The sequence below is a fragment of the Peromyscus eremicus genome, chromosome 9 (genome assembly GCF_949786415.1).
Source record: "Peromyscus eremicus chromosome 9, PerEre_H2_v1, whole genome shotgun sequence".
Taxonomy (NCBI): domain Eukaryota; kingdom Metazoa; phylum Chordata; class Mammalia; order Rodentia; family Cricetidae; genus Peromyscus; species Peromyscus eremicus.
The window spans coordinates 27,450,601-27,473,860 of NC_081425.1; the positions used below are offsets into that span (position 1 = coordinate 27,450,601).

The window sequence follows — 23,260 nt, forward strand, 5'->3', positions numbered from 1 at the left end:
AGCTGTGGGACTGGCAGGTGAGAGAGATTTGTCCTGACTGTGGGCCAGGCAGGAAAACTTTAGCTACAAGAAAGCATGTTTTCATATTGATGATTTCCCATGTAAATGATTAATAAATCAAGATGCATAATGGTGCCTCTGAAAAACTATTTTCTGTATGTAATGTGAATAGTATTTTAGTATATTATTATAATCAAAGATTACTAGAAATTGCTAAAAGTTTAGTGTCTAATGCTATGTTTTATATATGTATATTACCTGTATATCAGTATATCTCATGGAGACATAAAAGCATTATGTAATAATGGTGGTAAGCACAGCTGTTTAAACCTTATCACAATTGTTCATGTTGAGCATAAAGAATACTTGCACCTCAGAGAAGTTAAGAAGGCAGGGAAAGAGAGAAGTGAGTTAAGAACAGCGTGGGAAAGTGATAAAAATCTGTTTTTTAACAAAACTTCACCCTAATAAGTGATCTTGATTGATGAAATTCACTGTATAACATTACTAAGGTTTAGGAGAATTTAAGACCATAAGTTATCATTTTTAAGAAGAGTAATATTTTTGCCCCTACTCACTTGTATATCAATATTATTTTGCTTACATTATTCTATTTGGGTTGCTCCTACTTTTATTGTGAACAAACTGAATATCAAAGTGGACAGGTATTTGGTGTAATAATAAATATAATAGAGATAGAACTTTGATTCATTTGAAAGAGTCATACAATTCTAACAAAATTAAAAAGTCAATAAGACGTGAAAATTAACTTCACAATAATGCATAGGGATAATACTATTATCCTTTAGGTTATTTCTCTGCTTTTAAAATCAAGTCAAACACATACTGGTCAATGTATCTGTTCTACTTACAGCCTTATAGCTCATCTGAATTTTAATGATCATACACTAGTCTGTTCATTAAACATTTTTAAATTTTCTTCATTTTATTTAAAAAAAAATTCTCCTTTCTTTACTCATGTATTCTACAATCATAGAGGCCTCTGCATTGCTGGGATTAAAGACATGAATCACTGCCACCCAGCAAAATTTTCTTATAAATAATCCTGATTACAGTTTCCCCTCCATCTACTCCTCCAAGTTTCTTATCAACTCCCCTCCCACCTATCCCTTTCCCTTTCCCTCTCTTATTAGAAAATTTAAAGTATTCTAAGGAATAATAATAAAAAATAAAATATAAGATAGAACAAAAAATAACACATCCAAAATAGACAAGACAAACAGAAGGAAAATTGTCCAAGAGAAGGCACAAAAACAGAGATCCACTCAATTACAGATGCAGCCATTCCATAAAAACACTAAACTATAAGCCTTAGTATTTATGCAGAGGACCTGGTACTGACCACTGCAGGCCCTGTGCATGTTACAGCAATCTCTATGAGTTCATATGGGCTTTGGTCGTGTTGATTTAGAGAGCCTTGTTTCCCCAGAGTCCTCCATCCACTCAGGCTCTTACACTCTTTCTGCCTCCACTTCTGCAAGGTTCCCTAAGCTCTGAGGGAAGGGGTTTAGTGGAGACACCCTATTTAGGCCTGAGTATCTCCGCCAAACTTACACTCTGCATATTGTCTGGCTGTGGGTCACTCTATTTGTTCCCATCTCCTGCAAGAGGAAGCTTCTTCCATGATGATTAAACAAGGCACTAATCTATGAGCATAGAAGATTGTCATAAAGACTAATTTAATTGCCACATTTTTTTTGTTTCTTTAGTCTTTATTTTTAAAGACCATTTTTATTTTTATTTTTATTAGACCTGAGCTATCTAATCTCGGGTTCTTGGTTACTTCAGAAGTATTAGGTATAGGTTCTTTCTGGTGGAACGATGGAGCTTAAGCCTAATCAGTTATTGGTTGGTTACTCCCACAAGCTTTGTGGCACCTAGCATATCTTGCAGGTAATATACCATTGTGGAGTACCTTCCTTAACCAAAGACACTAGAACATAGGAATCAAGGCTCTGTTTAAACACCATCTCTACTTCTCCATGTACTATGAGTTGTGTAGGTGTTGTCTTCAGCAATGGGGCATTTCCTTCAGTTTTTGTAGTGTAACAGTCTATATTGCTTGTGGAGTCCCATGGAACCCCTTTGGACAACAACTAAATTAGATAAAAACAAATCCAGGTACTGGAATCTTCATTTGATAACAAAAGATGGCCAGTGGAGATTTTTCTTTCCCCATTGTTTGGTGATTTAGTTTAGATACCCTTTATGTATGTATATATTTTAGAAAGCCTCTACTGTGTCAGGTTTCCACACAACCCCTCGAATGGTCCTTAATATTAGCTGTCTCTCCCTGTATGCCATCCATCATTTCCTTCTTCTCACCCCTTGTATTTTCAACTTTGTTATTCAGAATTTATCATCTCTGAGTAGGAAGCAGACAGGCAAGGACCTGGTGCTCTACCTCTTTAAACAAAAGTGAAACATAAAATATGCTTGAAGGCATCATTAGCACTACTTGCTAATCGTAGATGAGGACCGAATTTCTTCTCTCTGCATCCTAGTAAACATCTCTGACAGAAAAAGAAATGGGACAAAAAGACCAATGGAAACTTCCTAAACTGTACAATAGAAATTTCATTTTGTTCCTTCTGAGATGATTTCCTTATGTCAGCCAGAAGAATATTTCCATAAAGTAGATTTGGTCTGAAAGGATAGTAGTTTGTTTTGTAGAAATCATAATTATTATATTTTCAAATAAATCATTCCACTAAATGTGGATCTGTTTGTTGGCAATGTTCAAGATTACAACTTTATCTCAATCTCTATACCCTTGGTACAATTCCAAGCACAAAGTAAGTACTCAGTTAGCATATTAGAATCTATTAGACACTGGAAATAGAGCCCAATTTTTCTTCAAGGAACTATATCAGAGCAAATTATAAATAGGCTATAGTGTAGATAAATTAAATAATAATATAAATATACATGCATCTATATAAATATTAGTTATGTTCAAGATTAAATAATGGAATGATAAAATGAAGATGGATTAACTTTGATAAGTTATATCCATAGATAGATTTGTACTATTTAATTTCTTCTGTATTTGTGTGTGAATTATCTATTTTTATTTTCTTTGCCTTAATATTAATAATGGTCATATATTTAAGACATTCGTTCAATATACAGTTTTTGTGGTTAGATAGTAACTGATAGTTTAAACAGTTGTTCAAATATTAATTAAAATTCATATAGCTACGTCTTAGTCAAACACAATAAATAAACAAGTACTAAAATGTTTGATAGTTTTGTTGCAAAAAAATACAAAACATCCATTCAAGTCTGCTCAAGTCACATATTTATTTAAAATATCCTATAAACCAATACTAATTATAATATTTCTGTCAAGACAAGTAATAGCTATATTGTGTTTGTACATTTAATATATTTTCAAACATCAAAGTTAACATTTGCTGTCAGTCATTAAAGTATACATACATTCATTGTAAATTATATTTTTAGTAACTATAAACATTATACGTAAGACAAGATTAGGAACTTTGGACTAATTTTTTCTTATTTTATTTTCGAGAGTTTTGAAGTTTCACGTGTCTGTATAATGTGTTTTGGTCAAATTTTCTCTCCTTCTTTATCTTTCAGTTCTACCCATATAGGCTCATCACTATTCCTGCACAATCTCATGTGTTGTTTCTTAAACACATTCAATGTGTCTACTTAGTGTTGCCAGCCAGTATGTGCATAGTTTTCTAATTATCTACTGGATCATGGGTACATTCCCAGGAGTCACATGGTTAGTAAAACCTATTTCCCTCTCTTAATAATCAACTAGCTCCTCAGCTAGAGGTAGGACTTTAGGAGTGACTCCTTTTTTCATGTTATGGGTTTGTTTGGCTTGATTTTAGTAGGTCTCCTGCTTGCTGTCACAAATGCTGAGAGTTCATAAGTGCTACTGGCCTGGTGTGACCTCAAACTCCTGTTTTGTTATAGTCATTTATTGCCTCTGGCTCTCAAAACTTTTATACCCCTCTTCCATGATGATTCCTTAAACTTGAGAGGAAGGATTTTGATGTAGATATCCTATATTGCAGACTAGTTCTTTGAATGTGGAACAATTGTGGGTCTTAAAAAAAACTCCTGTGATAAAAATTGAGAGATTCACTAATGCTATATATCTTTTACCGCTTTGAATTTCACATTTCATCTTTTCATTTTAGAGGAGGCAAATATCTAAGAACTGAAGTTTTTCTGTAATGTGATGGAGATGATAAAAAAAACCCTACCTCTCAAATTATTGATTCTTATGATAGGTCTTAAGTAAGATAGTGAAATATAAATTCATAATTTGATATAGAGGGAAATCTAAATTTCCTACAAAATAATAGTTATAACTAGTCATTAAAATTAATTGGTTATTTATTGTGATGGTGGAAGAGGTGACTAATTGTATAAGAGCACTGACTGATCTTCCAGATATCCAAGATTTCATTACCTGTCCCCACATAGTGGCTCACAAACATCAATAACTCTAGTTTGAGGAAATTCAACACCCCCTTTTGTACTCTATGAGTATCTAGCACATATCTGGTATATAGACACATATTTAGGCAAACCATTCATATACATAAAAATGTGTTTATTTTTGAGAATTTCATACATGTACATAATACAATATGATAGTATTTAGTTGACAGTTCCAATTCCAAATGTTTCAATTGTACCCACTCATATTTCCTCAAACATTTAATGTCTTTTGATTTTGGTAATCTATTATGTCCAGTTAGTGTTGCACATATGTGCCTGTGCATGAGTCTGGAACCAGCCATTTGAACATGGGAAACTTAACAATGGCCATATCCTCAATAAATATGATTCTTCTTCTTCAAGCACCTATCCACTGACAGTAGTTTCTCTATATAAGATGGAACCTGGTGACCACAGCCTCATCTACACTAGGATTTGTTGATGACTTGTTCTTGTGTAAAGCTTGTGCAAGTAACAACTCTCATCAGTTCACAGTTGTAGTAAACATATTTACTTCCAGAAGTTCCCAGTATACCTTGCTATCCTCTGGCTTTTACATTTATTCTGCATCCTCTTTCTAAAAGTTCCAAGAGCCTTGACATGGTTGGTGGTGTGTTCATATAGATGATCCATTTAGGGTGAGTGCTCAGTGTCTTAGTCTCAGCATTTTAGTCAATTAAGCATCACTCTGTTGACCACTGCCCACTGGAAAACATACAGGGCTCCAAACAATTTGGATTTCCAAAACAGCACAAGCTCTTGCCTGTAGCTAGAGTTTTTCTGCCTGGCCCACGGTCAGGACAAATCTCTCTCACCAGCCAGTCCCACAGCCACTCAGACCCAACCAAGTAAACACAGAGACTTATATTGGTTACAAACTGTATGGCCGTGGCAGGCTTCTTGCTAACTGTTCTTACAGCTTAAATTAATCCACTTCTATTAATCTATACCTTGCCACATGGCTCGTGGCTTACCGGCATCTTTACATGCGGCTTGTCATGATGGCGGCTGGCAGTGTCTCTCTCACCCAGCTTCCTGTTCTCTCAATTCTTCTCTCTGTTAGTCCCACCTATACTTCCTGCCTGGCCACTGGCCAATCAGTGATTTATTTATTGACCAATCAGCAACACATTTGACATACAGACCATCCCACAGCACTTGCCATTGCCTTTGTTGTCCACCATATCTAGACTGACACACTGATGCTTAAGACACCATACTGTGGTTGATATATTGTGCACCCCAATAAACTTATCTGGGGGTCAGAGAACAGAACAGCCACTATATTAAACATAGGTTTAGGCAGTGGTAGCACAGGCCTTTAATCCTAGCATTCCTGAGGCAGAGATCCCTTTGGATCTCTGTGAGTTCAAGGCCACATTGGAAACAGCCAGGCATGGTGACACACATCATTTAATCCCAGGAAATGATGACAGGAAGCAGAAAGATACAATATATATATATATACATATATACACATATGGCATGAGGACCAGGAATAGAGCCTTGTTAAGCTTTTAGGCTTTTAGCGGCAGTTCAGCTGAGATCCATTTGAATGAGGACTCAGAGGCTCCAATTTAAGGAGACAAAATTGGCTGAGGAATTGGCGAGGTAAAGTTAGGTGTGGCATGTTCTGTCTCTCTGATCTTCAGCATTTATGCCAATACCTGACTCCCGAGTGTTTTCAATTAATACAGTTTTTTTTAAGATTCATGTTATACCATACACTTTGGTTGCAAAATATCTAGAAATCAATTTCAATCTGTCTGGGAAACTTCTTCCTTATTTGGTAGTTTTCATAATGTCAGGAGGTGCTGTATAGGCTGCTGGATGATGAAAGACACCACTGGTCATACACAGTGCTGGACATTTCAAGCTGCAGCATTGACACACCAGCAAGATGTGCCTTCTCATACAGTAGTGACAATCCTGTTATGAGGCAATTAATTGCTTCCTGTTTAAGTCAGAGGCTTGCTTCCAAGAAGGAATTCTCATGCCCACTATCTTAATCTTGATCAAAATCTGATGACTAGGGAGAAAATAAACCCTCCTAGAGTAAAAACTGATGTTGTTTTGACAAACGACCATACTATCAAAACACCTTCAAAATATTTATGTTTATAGCAAAGTCATTTTTCAAATAGGAGGCTTTTTGTCATTTTGACTAGGTACCATATTAGTCAACCCTTTTTTCCCCCTATTATTCTGTCCCCTCTTGTTCTGCTCCTTCTTAGAAGTTTGATTCTGGGCCCAGCTGAATGAGCATAACATGAAAAAATAAGAATTTTGTTATGATATTTTCTATTGTTACACCTTAATAGTTTTGGTTGTTTGGTTGCAAAACTTTGTATTTTTTATAGGCCTGTATATATGTATGCAGCTTCTCTGAGAATCTAAACATTTTGGACCCCTATTTTAAAAGTATATGCAATAAACTTCTTTTGAGTAAAGTATGTTGATACATACTTGTAAACCTAGTACTTGGGAGTCTGAGACAGGAGAATTGTTATGAGTTACAGTCTATCATTGACTATACAATGGGAACCTTTTCAACAACAAGGTAGAAAATATAGTTATTTTATACAACTATTATTCATAATTTATACACATTACTAGGCATTTTCAACAGCAGCTTAGGGAGAAAAGGAAATTTCTTGGAATGATTTGCTAGACACATTGAAGTAAAGTCTAGTAGCTTCCTTTTAAAGAATGTGGTTCTCCCAACATTCAAGTCTCCTGGGCACACTCTGGGTTCCCTGGCCTGAAAATGGTTCAAATAGATTTTAAATTCTGTCAAAGAACTCCTTTGAAAAGTGTGAAGGAGCTGTTATGTTTGCTTATTTCTCTCTGTTTAGCCCTTTTTCTGAATTTTTCAGAGAGGCTGAAATAAACCATAACCTATTCCAAGAAAAAAATTATTTAAATGTGGCCACCAAATTAAGTCATGTAGTATTTAATATAAAAAGGAACAATACAAATTATGAACTGAAATTGAAGCCTCTTTTCTTTATCATCAAATTTCAAGCATTTTGTAACCTGCCCATCTGCAAGAAAAATATTATCAATACATTTAATAGGCATGCACAATCATTCAGGCTTGCAATTGCAGTGCTTGGAAAAGTAAGGCAGAATATTTGCCCTGATTATGGGGCTAGCTTGAGATGTACACAAGTCTAGGCTAACATGAGTAGGCATTTCAAATGATAAGTAAAGTGGAGAACTTACCTGAAAAATAATAAAACATTTCAAAGTCTGAAAATAAAGTTTATAAGAGTACATCATAGTGCTACCTCCTCTCATCACTAGAAGGGCAAAAATCAACTTATCAAAAATAATATTGCATGCTAAGAAGAGCTTGTATAGCAAATTACAATTTTATTACACTCATTGTGGGAACAAGCATTGATATAGACTATATAATTTCAGTTAGCAATATTTCATACATTTTAACCCATGCATTGTCTTTAACATGAACATCTTATTATATAATGTTTAACAGGTATTCACATATATTAGAAACTATCTAAAATTATTTCTTTTAAAACAGCCTTATTGCTAATCTTAGTCATTAAAATTAAGAAAAATTATTCAAATATAATGTATTTATTTCTAACTTGAGCCCTTTTCTTTACATATCTACATCTTTCTGACTTTGAGAGATGTCCTGTTGGGGCTTTCTATCCCTCAATATTGATTTAGATAAAATACATACACACACACACACACACACACACACACACACACATATATATATATATATATATATAATTTGCATATGTAGAATACATGGAATACATACACACACACACACACATATATATATATATATATATATATATACATATATAAATCTTCTGCTATATTAGATTTCTGTACTACCTCTCAAATGGCCCTTAGTTTTAACACTCCCCCTGGGATTGCCTCATTTGCTACCCTATTATTTCTTTCCCTATTTGATCCTCCTATTCCAGCCCACCTTGTACCCCCCCAGTCAATCCATAACTATCTGTTAGTTTCCCTTTCTCTATACCTAACTTCTATATTTATATAAATTTTAGCCTACTTATGGTAGAATTGAAAGGTAACATTCACGTAAATAAATACATACCATACTTTCCTTTTTTGTTCCCTGGATTACTTACTCAGGGTTATTTTTTCCTAGCTATATCCATTTACCAGTGAATTTCATTTTTTAAATATTGAGTAATATTCCATCGTGTAAAGGTACCACATTTTTTTTATCCATTCATGATAAAGTTTCATGATGTCTCATTAACTAATTTTTGATCTTTCTTAGTGCCTGTGCTCAGTCTTCTGTTCAGAAAATCTTTTCCTGTGTCAGTGAATTTAAGGTTATGACCCATTTTCTCTTCCATGAGTTTCAGTTTATCTGGTTTTGTGTTGAGATATTTGACCTCTCTGGACTTGGATTTTCTGTAGACTGATAAATTTGGATCTACTCAGACACTTCTAAATGTAGCCATACAGTTTGACCAGCAACATTTGATGAAATTGCTTATCTTTTTTTCCAGTGTATAGTTTGGGTTCTTTATCAAAAGAAAAATAGGTGGACATTTTTACAGGTCTTAAATTTGATTCTATTGATCAAAATATCTGTTTCTGTGACAGTCCCATATTGTTTTTATTAATATATCTCTGTAGAACAATTTGAGGTTTCAGATGGTGTTATCTCCAACAGTTCTTTTATTATTCAAGATTCTATTAGTTATCCTACATTTATTTCTGTTCCTATGTGAAGCTAAATATTTTCCTTTCAATATCTGTGAAAAAGTGAATTAGAATTTAGAAGAGTATTACATTGAATCTATAGATTGCTTTTGGTAGGATGGCCATTTTTACTGTAATGATCTTATTGATCTATGAGCAAGGGGGAACCTTTCCATCTTCTGGTATCTTCTTCTAATTCTTTTTTCAAGATCTTAATGTTTTTATCATAAAAGTCTTTTAGTTTCTTGGTTCAAGCTTCCCCATGATATTTTATATAATTTGAGACTATTGTGAAAGGTGTTATTTTCATGATTTTTTTCTCAGTCCATTTTTCATTTGTATATGGTAGGTCCACTTATTTTTGTAGCTTAATTTTGTACCCAGCTGCTTTGCTGAAAGTGTTTAAAAGCTTAGGAGTATCCCAATGCAATATTTTTAGCATCACTTCTCTATACTCTCGTATCATCTACAAAGAAAGATACTTTGGCTTCTTCCTTTCAAATTTCTTGTATCTCTTGAGACTTGCTTTGTGTTCAAGAATGTAGTCAATTTTGTAGAAAATTCCATGAGGTGCCGAGAACATTCTTTCATGTTTCAGTGAAACATTTTGTAAATACTAGGTCTATTTGGTTTATAATGCCAGCTAGCTCCAGCATTTTTCTGTTTAGCTTTTGTCAGGGTGATGTGTCCACTGGTGAGATTAGAGTATGAAAATTCCCATCTGTCCTTGAGGGGCAGTATGTGATTTGAGCTGTAATCGTGTTTCTTGTATGAACTTGGTTGCCCTTTTGTTAAGTGCACAGATGTGAGTTGTAATATCCTCTTGGTAGATTTTTCCCTTGATGAGAATATAGTGTCCTTCCTTATCTCCTCTGATTAGTTTAGGGTCAAAGTCTATTTTGCTAGATACTAAAATCTCTTCACCAACTTGTTTCTTGTTGCTTGGAATATCTTTTTCCATCATTTTACCCATAGGTAATATCTATCCTTGGTGTTAAGATATGTCTCTTGGCCGGGCGGTGGTGACGCACGCCTTTAATCCCAGCACTCGGGAGGCAGAGCCAGGCGGATCTCTGTGAGTTCGAGGCCAGCCTGGGCTACCAAGTGAGTTCCAGGAAAGGCACAAAGCTACGCAGAGAAACCCTGTCTCAAAAAACCAAAAAAAAAAAAAAAAAAAAAAGATATGCAGTAGGATTTTCTTTGGTCTGTATTGTGGTGACATATACTGTGCACCCTAATAAAATTTACCTGAAAAATCAAAAAGACAAAGGAATAAGCCACCTCTTAGCCCTAAGACTCCTCAGCCTGAAAAAGTTCCAGCTGAAAGGGCTTCCTCAGCGAAAAAGGCTTCTGCCTTTTTCCTGCCTCCTAGTGCCTTATATATACCTTTCTCCATCCAGCCATTAAAAGTATGTGTGTTTCCCAAGAACTGAGATTAAAGGTGTGTGCCACCACTGCCTGGCTGTTTCTCTCCTAGACTGAATCAATCTCATGTAGTCCAGGATGGCATTGAAATCACAGAGATCTAGGCAGATATCTTCCTCCCAAATACTAGGATTAAAGGTGTAGGTGTGTGCCACCACTGTCTGGTCTCTATGTTTAATCTAGTCTCTTGTTCTCTTCTCTTAACTTCTGGCATATTTTCTTATGGTCCACAATTTATCACCACACTGTATGGTCAGTGTTTTGATTGTTATGAGTCATTAGGAATTTGTTTTATGATTTAGTCTATTTTCTGTTATGTATGCTTCTTATACATTATTTAGGTTGGGGATTTTTTTTCTGTGATTTTGTGTGGCTTTGACTTAAGTTTCTTCTCCATCATTTATACATATATTATTCATAGACTTGCTCTTTTCAATGTGTCACAGATTTCTTGGACGTTTTGCCTTGATTTTTTAAGATTTAACATTTTCTTTGACTGGGGTATCCATTTCTTATATCTTATTTTCAGTGCATGCAGTTTTTTTTTCCATTGCCTGTATGCTGTTAGTGAGGTTTATCTCTCATATTTCTGTTCCAGTTTTTACTTTTCATTTCAAGTTTTACTTCACTTTGGGAGATTCACAGTGATTTCACTCCCACTTTAATATATTGAACTTTTTTTCCCATTCAACATCATTGTTTGTTTTGGGTGTGATTAATTTCATTTTTGGCTTTATTTATTTCCTGCTTAAGGTCTTTGAATATTTTTATAATTGCTATTTTGAAGAGTTCGCCTTGTGTGTTGGCTTTGTTGCTTCTCTCAGTATCTAAAGTAGTATTGTTGCTAGGCTCTAGTGGAGATATATTTTGCTTGCTGTTATTGATTGTATTTTTTCCCCGGATTAATAGGCATCTTGGTCTGAGTTGATTGTGATTCTAGATGTTGATATCTGGTATTTTCTTTGTTAGTTTTGTTTTCCATCTTGTGGCTTCTGCTGACATTTCTGGATCTTATAAATTTGTGGTGGCTTTAAATTACCTTATGTGGAATGCTTTTGAGTCCTTTGAGGTGTGGCCACTGTGAGTCCCAGTTAGAATCTCTTTCTGGGTATTGAGAACTGACAGTTTGGAGTGGGGTTGGGCTGGAAGGGTAGTGGGTTGTGCAGGTCCACAGGGAGGATTAACCTGGAATGGAGGATCCTCATGGAATAGAGGGAGGGAGGGAAGATAGGCCGCTGCATGTCATCTGCTAAAGGGCTGGGATGAGACTGAGGAAATGAAACTGAAGGATAAGAAGAGAAATGAAGCCCCTCTACTTGATTCCCTGGCTGTTGTGGCTAGTGGGTTCTTAGGGAGAGAGTCTGGTATTGATCTTTGTTTCTTTCCCTCCTCTTTGCTTTCTTTAGCTGGTATACATATAAGGCTGCAAATATTTCTGTATGTAAATGTCTCTGTCTAAACACTGTTTTGAAATTTGAGTCTTTGAATTGTCTCATTTCTATTTGATAGTAGTTTGATATTTAAAAGAAATTTTCCGTGAATATTTTTAATTCAAACTGCATCCTTTATGTATGAGACTGACAATGAAGCTTGGCAGTTTAATGCTGCCTGAAAAGAGCAATGTGAATTTTCAAAGGGAAATGAACTCATATTCTGTGACTGTTACACGCCTTTAGAAGCTTTCATTTACAGCCCATTTTATTCACTACGTACTGGTGCCTGCTTCACTTGCCCGAGGGCTGTAAAGTTTAATAGAGACTCTGTTACAGAGCTCACATATTGACTAGGAAGACCAAGGTAACATTTAGAAGATGTAGCCAGACCAAAAACTAACCTTCAACACTGCCCCTTCCTTTTTACTTCTTTATTGTCTTAATTAAATGGCCGGCACAGTTTAAAAACTACTTAAAATTACTTTTTATTAAAAACTAACAATACTGTTATATAATTCGTAGTTAACATTTATAATATCTTTTATAAATCTTTAATCATCTATGTCAAAACAAAAAAGATACATAACTCTGGGGATAACTTCATATGCCTCCAGGCAAATAGGAAACTCTGAACAGTTCTAAATGTGGAAAAATCTTTCTAGAACCGTGAATGTGAGAGGCAGTCAGTGCTACAGGTCTGGATAATTCTGAGTGCTTGTTCACTTTCTACTCCATCTGTGATGGAGTCTGAATGCCACAAGTCAAAGGAAACTCACAGATTAGTGTGACTTCGTTTAATTGAAATTGTAATGCATTCAGCTAAATATGAACAGCATTTCAGACATTGAGAAATAAAGCACTAATATATATTTGAAATGATGCTTTCTACCTAAAACAGACCCCATCTAATACAAAGAATGGTTTTGTAGAAGACAATAAAATTATAGAGTTTTTTCTTTTGAGAAATTTGTGCAATGTATAAAATATTTATTTGTATCTGTAGCTGCAGTTTTCAAGTTTGTATCCAGATGTAAATAGATAAGTTTGATACAACTCATCACAAAATATTGACTTGTAGAATTGTGTCAACATTCTGAATTTCACCTAGAACTTATAAATTCATATATTACTTCTAATAGTTACTTCTTCAATTGCTTTGTTTTTTTCCATTTTGCTAAGTGATGAGCAACATCTCCACTGCAGATAGTATTTGAAAGAAGTTACTCTGCAGAGCTAAATAATTACCAGGCAAAGTCTGAAATATGACTTCAGAAGAAGATATTCATGTAAAATATGTGACTGAAGCCAAACTGGGCATTATTAAATAAAATATTCTGTTTAAAAAAGACTTGGCTATTCAACAAAATGTAAATGTATCTTTTATTTGCTGTAAAGTGATTTTTGTTAGGAAATGACACCCATAAGCAAACAACAAGCAAGGCAACCTCCTCCAGCACATGTCACTGAAATCCAGCAGCCATCAACAACTGAGCATTTTTGCTTTACCCATTCCCTTTCCATGTGTTTTTGTTTAACACCCTTGTATGATTTTCATAAAAATTTCAAAGATGTTTTCATCCTAAAAGATTTTAATTAATTTCAGGAGCAACTAAGAACAATCAAGGTCTTACTTTTTAACATAGTCACAATGCTACAAACCCAGCAGGAAGAGCTCATTCATTCCCTTATTAAAATCCAAGCCAGGCGGTGGTGGCGCACGCCTTTAATCCCAGCACTCGGGAGGCAGAGCCAGGAGGATCTCTGTGAGTTCGAGGCCAGCCTGGGCTACCAAGTGAGTTCCAGGAAAAAGGCGCAAAGCTACACAGAGCAACCCTGTCTCGAAAAACAAAACAAAACAAAACAAAAAAACAAAAAAACAACAACAACAACAAAATCTAATGCCTACATTAAACAAAAAATGCCAAAGGTTCCAAATCTCTCTTAATATTTGCTCTGTATGAATTGACATCCAGGTGATGAAACCCCCATTATTAAGTCTGTAACGCTTTTTAAATTTTAGTTTATTACCTTAGAAGAATGCTACTTAACTCATTTTTAAAAACCCAAACTATTTATTGCTTCTCTCACCCTGCTTCTCTTTTCTAGTCCTGTAATGTGTCCTCATAGTCTAAGGGCCTGTTTTCTCCTTTCATGTCACATCTGATCTTTCATTTAATCATCCTTTCCATTATCTTTTGTTCCTCTTTTCCTATTGATCGCCTCTCTAATTTCACGTTCTGTACATACTATCAAAAACCCTTCTTTATAAATGTAGAAATATTAAAATTTAGGACCTTCATGTGAGAGAGAATCTGTGAGTATTTTTCTGATTCTTGGCTTTCTCACTTACTCTAATACTTTCTAGTTCTATTTATTTTCCCAAAAATTACATAGGTACATTTTCCTAACAGATGAGTAAAACTCCAAGTTTTTTTTTTTATTTATGACACATTTGAAATATCCATTCTTCCACTGATGAGCGTCTTAACTACCTCCACTTCCCGCTACAGGGACTAGTACAGTAAACACGGATGTATACATGTAATGTGTCATAGCATATATAGAGTGTTTGGGGTATAAGTTAAAGAGAGGTATAGCTGGGTCATATGATAGTTCCATTTTTGATGTTGTTGAGGAAACTCCATACTGATTTTTCACAGTGATTGCACTGGTTTACAATGCTAGCAACAACCATCATGTGTTGTCATTTGTTTTCTTGTTCACAGACAACTGACTTTGGTTATATAGGATCTCAAAGTGAAGAACTGTGTTGGAATTTTGATGAGAATTGCATTGATTCTGTAGATTTCTTTCGATAACTGTCTATTCATTTTATTGGCCCATTTATATTTTGGCTGTTTTAATGGTTTCATGTTTATATTTAAAGTTTTTTATATATACTTGGTATCACCCTTGTCCAAAATATAGTGAACAAATACTTCCTCCAATTTTCACCTATCTTTTTTCTCTGGTGAGTGTTTCTTTTGCTGGGTAGGAACTTTAATATCTTGTAGTTGTATTTCTTGTGGTAACCAATGCTTCCCTAAAATAGAAAGAACACTATCAGAGTGTCCACACTACCTGACCTAACCTAAAGTTATACTACTGAGTGGCAGTCATAAAAATGCATGGAATTTGCATAAAAAGTAGACATGTTGACCAACGGTATATAATATTCTCTTGAACAGCTATGGGCAACTGATTTTTAACAAATATATCAATTTTACATTCTGGAAAAAAGGTTAGCTTACTCCATAAATGGTGTTGACAAAACTGAATATTAACCTGAAGAAGAAATAACTTATATCCACATTTCTCACACTATAAATTAATGATTCAAAATGGGTCTAAAGTCTTTAACTCAATACTCAAGAAGCTGAACTTGTTGGAGAAATACACAGAAAATATATCTGAAGACTCAGTAGAGACAAGAATTTTCTGAATAAGATTCTGAACCACAAGCACAGTCATAGAAGTGTAATTCACACTTAATTTAGAAATATTCATTACCTGTCTCTGTGTTTTTTAAGTCACTTATTTAAAAAAAATCTGTCTGGTTACCTTAAAAAAATGTTTCACCTTCTGGAATGTTCTGTTTGCATGCGGGTGGTATTCTTTCTCATTCCTTTTCACATCTCATTTTCCATTGTGGTAGGTTTCAGAATGTTTGTGAAAATGTTTGAATTTTTTTTTTAAGATTGTGATTGAATGTATTGTATAACTACAATTATGTTGTGGGTCTTTGTGCTTTTTATTATTTTATGATGCTTTGCCTTGACTAACTTAAGCCTGTCAATCAAATTTCTCTGTGCGTAACAGCCTAGGACAATGATTAAAATTTTGGTAGGCATTGAGTCAGTAGATGATCACACACATGCCTCTATCTTTGACATTCAAAAACATGTAATGTTTTATGTAAAATGAGTATTCTCTATAAATACATACTACATATATAGTGAAAATTTTATTTTAACACGCTGATGTTAATTTTTGGTTATTTCAACAGTTCATTTTTCGAGTTTTCTACTGGCCAAATAAGTCCTGTAACACAAAACATACATTTCCATTTTTAAAAGAAAATATTTTTCCTTTAGTCATAATTTGTATTTCTGTTTTTGTCTTGCTAACGTTTAGCTTTGGATCTTAATTGTAAATTTCAGGTTAAAGGCAAAGATGTGGTTTAGTGATTCATATTCAGCTGAAATAAGTTATACTCAATCTCTCAGTGTGTTCCATTCTAAACATTATGTACAGATAGATATTTGAAATTCATATATGTAATATGAAGTAATTAGATATTTTGAAAAGGAAGTGTTTGTAGGTATTATTGTTTAAATAACTTGGCTTACCTGGCTCCAAACACTTCATCTGCTATTGTATCTTTCATGGAAAATTTTAACAATGTCATGATTAATAACAGTTCTATTCACCTGGAACTATTTCCCTAAAATTCAAAGGCTAAATAGATATCTTTAGACATATTGCTCATTGCTCTCTCAAATTCCTTTGTTTGGATGTTTTAGTTTTTGTTTGTGTGTTTACTGAGCTAAGTTCTTAATAAGTTTATGTTAATGGTATTTATACATGTTTGCACATATGTAATATACTCTGTCCTGGAGCTCAATCTAACACTTTACTTATGTCACATTTAATACTCATTTTAATAAAGCTGGCTACATTTTCTTTTAAACTAGATTTTTTTTAAATTGTTATGATTTTCTTTTTGAAACACTATTTCATGTATACTTCCCAGGCTGGTCTTGAACTAGGTACATAGATAAATGAATTTGTCCATTTGCCTCCTGATCCTTTTATGTCCTCTTCCCAAATGCTGGAATAACATGTATGTGCCACTACATCAAGCTTACCACCCACCAAATTTTGGAACAAAATGTCTATTTCTCTTCTAAAAAATGTAATATAGATTTGCATTACCTTTTCAGAAAAGGTTACATCTACTAAGTGTTCAAATTGAGGTCCTCCAGGTTTTCAAGCATTCTTTTGGCTTCATTATAATATCACTACATTTCAATCTTGTTCAAAACATCATTTGCTGTGGAATATAGTGATTTATGTTTCTAAATATACATCTTGGAAAGAACGGCATGACATTTATTTTTACCAAATGAATCTTTATCATTTTTAAGGGTTCAGGTATGATTTTTAAGTACTTTAGAATTTAGAATGACCACTATCATGGCTAATAGTTTCAAAAAATATATCTGTCAAAATTATTGAACTTGAGAACAAATATTCTTAATTTTATTTTCCAGATAACAGTTTTTTCTTTTCATTTTTCTTTATTAAGAAATTTTCTACTCACTCCACATACCACCCACAGATTCCCCCCTCCTCCCTCCTCCCTCTCCTCACACCCCAGCCCTCCCTCCCAAGCCACTCCACTTTCTCGCATCCCCCAAATCAAGGTCTCCCATGGGGAGTCAGCAGAGTCTGGCACACTGAGCCTAGGCAGGTCCAAACCCCTCCCCACTGCACCAAGGCTACTCAAGGCACAAGGCATCACACCACAGGCACCAGGCTCCCAAAAGCTTGCCCATGCACCAGGGACAGATCTTGATCCTCCTGCCTGGGTGCCCCACAAACAGTTCGAGCCAAACAACCATCTTCCATATCCAGAAGGCCTAGTCCAGTCCCATGGACTAGGGACACCACAGCCACTAGTCTACAGTTCATGGGCTTCCACTAGTGTGACCAGTCATCTCTACGTGTCTTCCGATCATTATCTCGATGTCCCATGCCTACAGAATCCCTCCTCTCTCTCATGGATTGGATTCAGCCTGGCACCTGGCCATGGATCTCTGCATCTGCCTCCAACAGTCACTAGACAAAGGCTCTATGATGACGGTTAGGGTATGCACTAGACTGATCACCAGAGTAGACCAGTCCAGGCACCCTCAGATAACACTTTTAAAAATTATCATTTATAGAATAAAATTTGAGTATAATTAGAATTTTATTTTATTGTCCTTAAATTTAGGTATGATCCAAAAACAGACACATGGACCATGGTAGCTCCTTTGAGTATGCCTAGAGATGCTGTTGGTGTCTGTCTCCTTGGTGACAGACTATATGCTGTTGGTGGCTACGATGGGCAAACATACCTCAACACCATGGAATCATATGATCCACAAACTAATGAGTGGACACAGGTAAGATTGTTATGGGCATAACTAACTGAATGTAAAACAGAATTACTTAAGCTTATGGAGGATGCTTATACTTATTGCAATTTATTTTGTAGGAACACTGCACCAAAGTGATTGATTTAGTCATATATTAGGAGTGGTATGAAAATTAAATGAATATTTTTGTGTGTTATTTTCTCTTGTATGTAATACTATAATAAATTGATGCTACTAAAAGATATCCATCCTAAAGGAAGACATTATAATAACTCAGAATAAGGACACCAAAGGATTTCAGCGACCTAAATTAAAAAAAAATGAAAGCCGGGCGGTGGTGGCGCACGCCTTTAATCCCAGCACTCGGGAGGCAGAGCCAGGCGGATCTCTGTGAGTTCGAGGCCAGCCTGGACTACCAAGTGAGTTCCAGGAAAGGCGCAAAGCTACCCAGAGAAACCCTGTCTCGAAAAACCAAAAAAAAAAAAAAAAATGAAAGTATAATGTATTTGTAAACAAAGCTGTGACAGAATATTTGGTTTTAAAAGTGCCTCCAGCAAGAACATGAAGGTTGCAGAATTAGTACTCCTGCTATTCATTTCTGCCTAGATGTCCTATGTTATGGCCCTGGGTTGAGATTGTCTACTGGATAAAGTTGTAAGAAGCACTGAGTAATACTCTTACAGTCACAACCAGAAAACAGAACAAATATATGTTTGCAGTTGATTTTAAAAAATAAACAGAAAAGGGATCCTCTTATCATGTGTTGATCTGTTAGAAATCTCTATAGCCCTGCAAGTTGGAGAGAAATGCTTGGCTCATATTGAATGAAAGATTATCGTTTGAATATACAGTATAGTTACAGACTCAGGATCAGTATACAATGCAGCAGGTTCCATTCTGTTTGAAAAGTTCTAGTATGGATGGGAAAGGTAGCAAGTTGTTTAAAGGAGAAAGCATCTTGACGGTTATGGTGGTCTTGCTTACAACACAGTGAGTGGAACCATCCCTAGATGTGTTCCTTTCAATTCAATTGTTGTATATGTGCCTTTTATTTTTCTACCTCCCTCCATAGTTAGAAACCTAACAGTAAGAAATTATTTTAAAGAAATTTCAATTGATGACCATTGTAAAATTGAAAACTGTTTTTTTAAAGAGACAATATAGTTTATATGCTTTAATCAGCTGAAGGTTCTGATTTGGGTCATAAAACTTGAAAAAATTCTATCTGAACAAAAGTAATAAGTAAACATTAATTATATTTACATATATGCACATATACCATCATCAATGATCCATCTTTAATAATGCTTTTATCTCAGTAGCTTCATTCAAATAGATTAACATCTACATACAATTGTTGGGTTAAGATACCTTCATCGTGAATAATTCTTTTCACAGCAAAACTTTAGAGGTCAATAAAATTACATATATTTGCCTGACTTAGGGGAAAAAATGGAAAGATATTGGGGGGAAAGAGCAGTGTAGAGCTAAATTATTCGACTTTCCACTTTTAACTTCAATTGCTCATAGAGACCACCCTCATCCCAGTTGCTTAAAAAAACAAAAACAAAAACAAAAAAACTTACTATTACTAGAGACTTCAGAAATAAGAATTTTCTAGCTTTGCTTTTTAGAAAGGATGAAAATACATGATAACTATGAGAAAGAAGATCATGAAAAAACGTTTCTACAAATGAGGGCTATACCACCAAGGGCCAGTATTCTATAAAGCTCTCCCATCTTGTGAAACTGCTGTGTATTTGCCTGTTTGTCAGACATGCCTGAGACTTGACCTACAGACTATGACATTTAAAATGCTTTAAAAACTTAGACTTTTCTGGACAATGATATACATCTGCTCCTGGTAACACCAATTACCTCAAGGAGGATGATGGACATTGAAGAAAATCATTATGGAACTTGCTTTCTTTGTAGCAAAAGTTAGCCACTGAGGGAAAAAGTGCCCTTGTGTTTACTGATTGCCAGTATGTTGTATAAATTGGACATGCAGGACCCATAGGGAGATGACCGCTAAATTTTACAAGGTAAGACAATCCTTCAGGTTCCTGCTTCATAGAATATATTGCCATACATTCTACAGGACATAAAAAAAAATGACTGACAGATTCTAGGCCCATAGACTAAGGAGCTACTGTATTCTTATGGGGATCCTGAGAAAATTAAGAATTATGGTCAAGTCCTGACTGGAGTAGTCTCTAAGGCTGCATTGTCTGAGCCAGTTTCCTTGAAGCTGATCTGGATGTTGGATCATCTAGAGACCTCTGTGGGGTTCTTCCTTAATCAAACCATATGAGACTGGAAGCTATCCACAAGTTCTTTACACTGTACTCCACAAAATTGGAAAATCTAAAAGAAATGGACAATTTTCTGGATAAGTACCACATATCAAAGTTAAACCAAGACCAGATAAACTATTTAAATATACCAATAACCCCTAAGGAAATAGAAACAGTCATTAAAAGTCCCCAGCTCAGATGATTTCAGTGCAGAATTCAACGAGAACTGCAAAGAAGAGCTAATACCACCAATACTCTTCAAATTGTTCCACACAATAGAAAAAGAAAGAACATTAACAAAGTCTTTTTATGAGACTACGGTTACCCTGATACCCAAACCACACAAAGATGCAACAAAGAAAGAAAATTACAGACCAATCTCCCTTATGAACACTGAAGCAAAAATACTCAATAAAATACTGGCAAACCGAATCCAAGAACACATCAAAAAAAATTAGCTACCATGACCAAGTAGGCCTCATCCCAGAGATTCAATGATGGTTCAACATATGCAAATCTGTCAATGTAATACACCACATAAAAAAAGTGAAAGAAAAAAACACATGATCATCTCATTAGATGCTGAAAAAGATTTTGACAAAATCCATCACTCCTTCATGATAAAGGTCTTGGAGAGACCAAGAATACAAGGAACATACCTAAACATAATAAAGACAATTTACAGCAATCCAACAGCCAACATCAAATTAAATGGAGAGAAACTCAAAGTGATTCCACTAAAACCAGAAACAAGACAAGGCTGTCCACTCTTCTCATATGTATTCAATATAATACTAACAGATCTAGGTAGAGCAATAAGACAACAAAAGAAGATCAAGGGATTACAAATTGGAAAGGAAGAAGTCAAGCATTTGCTATGTGCAGATGACATGGTAATATACATAAATTACCCCAAAATTCTACCAGAGAACTTCTATAGCTGATTAAAAGAAAAAAACCTTCAGCAATGTGGCAGGATAGAAGATTAACTAAAAAAAAAAAAATCAGTAGCCCTCCTATAGACAAATGACAAACAGGTTGAGGAAGAAATCAGAGAAACATTACCCTTTATAATAGCCACAAATAAAGTAAAATACATTGGGTAACTCTAACTAAGCAAGTTAAAAACCTATATGACAAGAACTTTAAGTTTCTGAAGAAAGAAATTGAAAAAGATATCAGAAAATGGAAAGATCTCCCATGCTCATGGATAGCTGGGATTAAAATAGTAAAATTGACAATTTTACCAAGAGCTACCTACAGATTCAATGCAATCCCCATCAAAATCCCAACACAATTCTTCACAGACCTATAAAAAACAATATTCATGATCATATGGGAAACAAAAAAAACTACGATAGCTAAAACAATCTATACAGTAAAGTAACATCTGGAAGTATCACCATCTCTAACCTCAAGCTCTACTGTAGAGCTATAGTAATAAAAACAACTTGGTATTGGCATAAAAACCAACATGTGGACCAATTGAATCAAATTGAAGATCCTGACATTAATCCACACACCTATGAACACCTGATTTTTGACAAAGAAGCCAAAAACTGTAAAATGGCAAAAAGAAAGCATCTTCAACAAATAATGCTGGCATAACTAAATATCAACATGTAGAAGATTGCAAATAGATCCATATCAGTCACCATGCACAAAACTCAAGTCCAAGTAGATCAAAGACCTCAACATAAATCCACTTACACGGAACTTGATAGAAGAGAAAGAAGCAGCCTTGAAAGCATTAGCACAGGAAACCACTTCCTAAATATAACAGCAGCAGCACAGACACTGAGAGCAACAATTAAGAAATGGGACCTCCTGAAACTGAGAAGCTTTTATAAGACAAAGGATATGGTCAACAAAACAAAACGACAGACTACAGAATGGGAAAAGATCTTCACTAACCCCATATCTGACAGAGGGCGGATCTCCAAAATATATAAGGAATTCAAGAAACTAGACGTCAAAATACCGAACAATCCAATTTAAAAATGGGCTACAAAGCTAAACAAAGAATTCTCAACAGAAGAATCTCAAATGGCTGAAAGACATTAAATGAATTGCTCAAAATCCTTAGTCATCAGGGAAATACAAATCAAAACAAATCTGAGATACCATCTTACACCTGTCAGAATGGCTATGATCAAAAACACTGATAACAGCTTATGTTGGAGAGGATTTGGAACAGGGGGAATACTTCTTCACTGTTGGTGGGAGTGCAAACTTGTACAACCACTGTGGAAATCAGTATGGTGGTTCCTCAGAAAATTGGGAATCAATCTACCGCAAGACCCAGCTATACCACTCTTGGACATATACCCAAGGGATGCTCAATCATACCACAGGGACACATGCTCAACTATGTTCATAGCAGCATTATTTGTAATAGCTAGAACCTGGAAACAACCTAGATGCCCATTGACTGAAGAGTGGATAAAGAAAATGTGGTACATATACACAATGGAGTACTACTCAGCAATAAAAAAAATGACATCATGAAATTTGCAGGCAAATAGAACTAGAAAATATCATCTTGAGTGAAGTAACCCAGACTCAGAAGGACAAACTTGGTATGTACTCACTCATAAGTGGATACTAGATGTAAAACAAAGTATAACCAGACTACAACCCACAGCTCCAGAGGAGCTAGCTAACAAGGAGAATCCTAAGAGGGACTGTGGATAACCCTGGGAAGGGGAAGTAGATAAGATCTCCATGA

General features: G+C 35.1%; 1 protein-coding gene across 2 annotated transcripts in view; it reads left to right on the top strand.

Moving 5' to 3' along the window:
* Positions 1-23,260, top strand: part of Klhl1 (kelch like family member 1) — a 339,100-nt gene that overhangs the window by 310,448 nt on the left and 5,392 nt on the right. For both annotated transcript variants that reach the window (XM_059274318.1, XM_059274319.1), the window contains one exon: positions 18,091-18,262. In XM_059274318.1, coding sequence (XP_059130301.1) covers positions 18,091-18,262 — 172 coding nt within the window. The remainder of the gene's footprint in view (positions 1-18,090; positions 18,263-23,260) is intronic.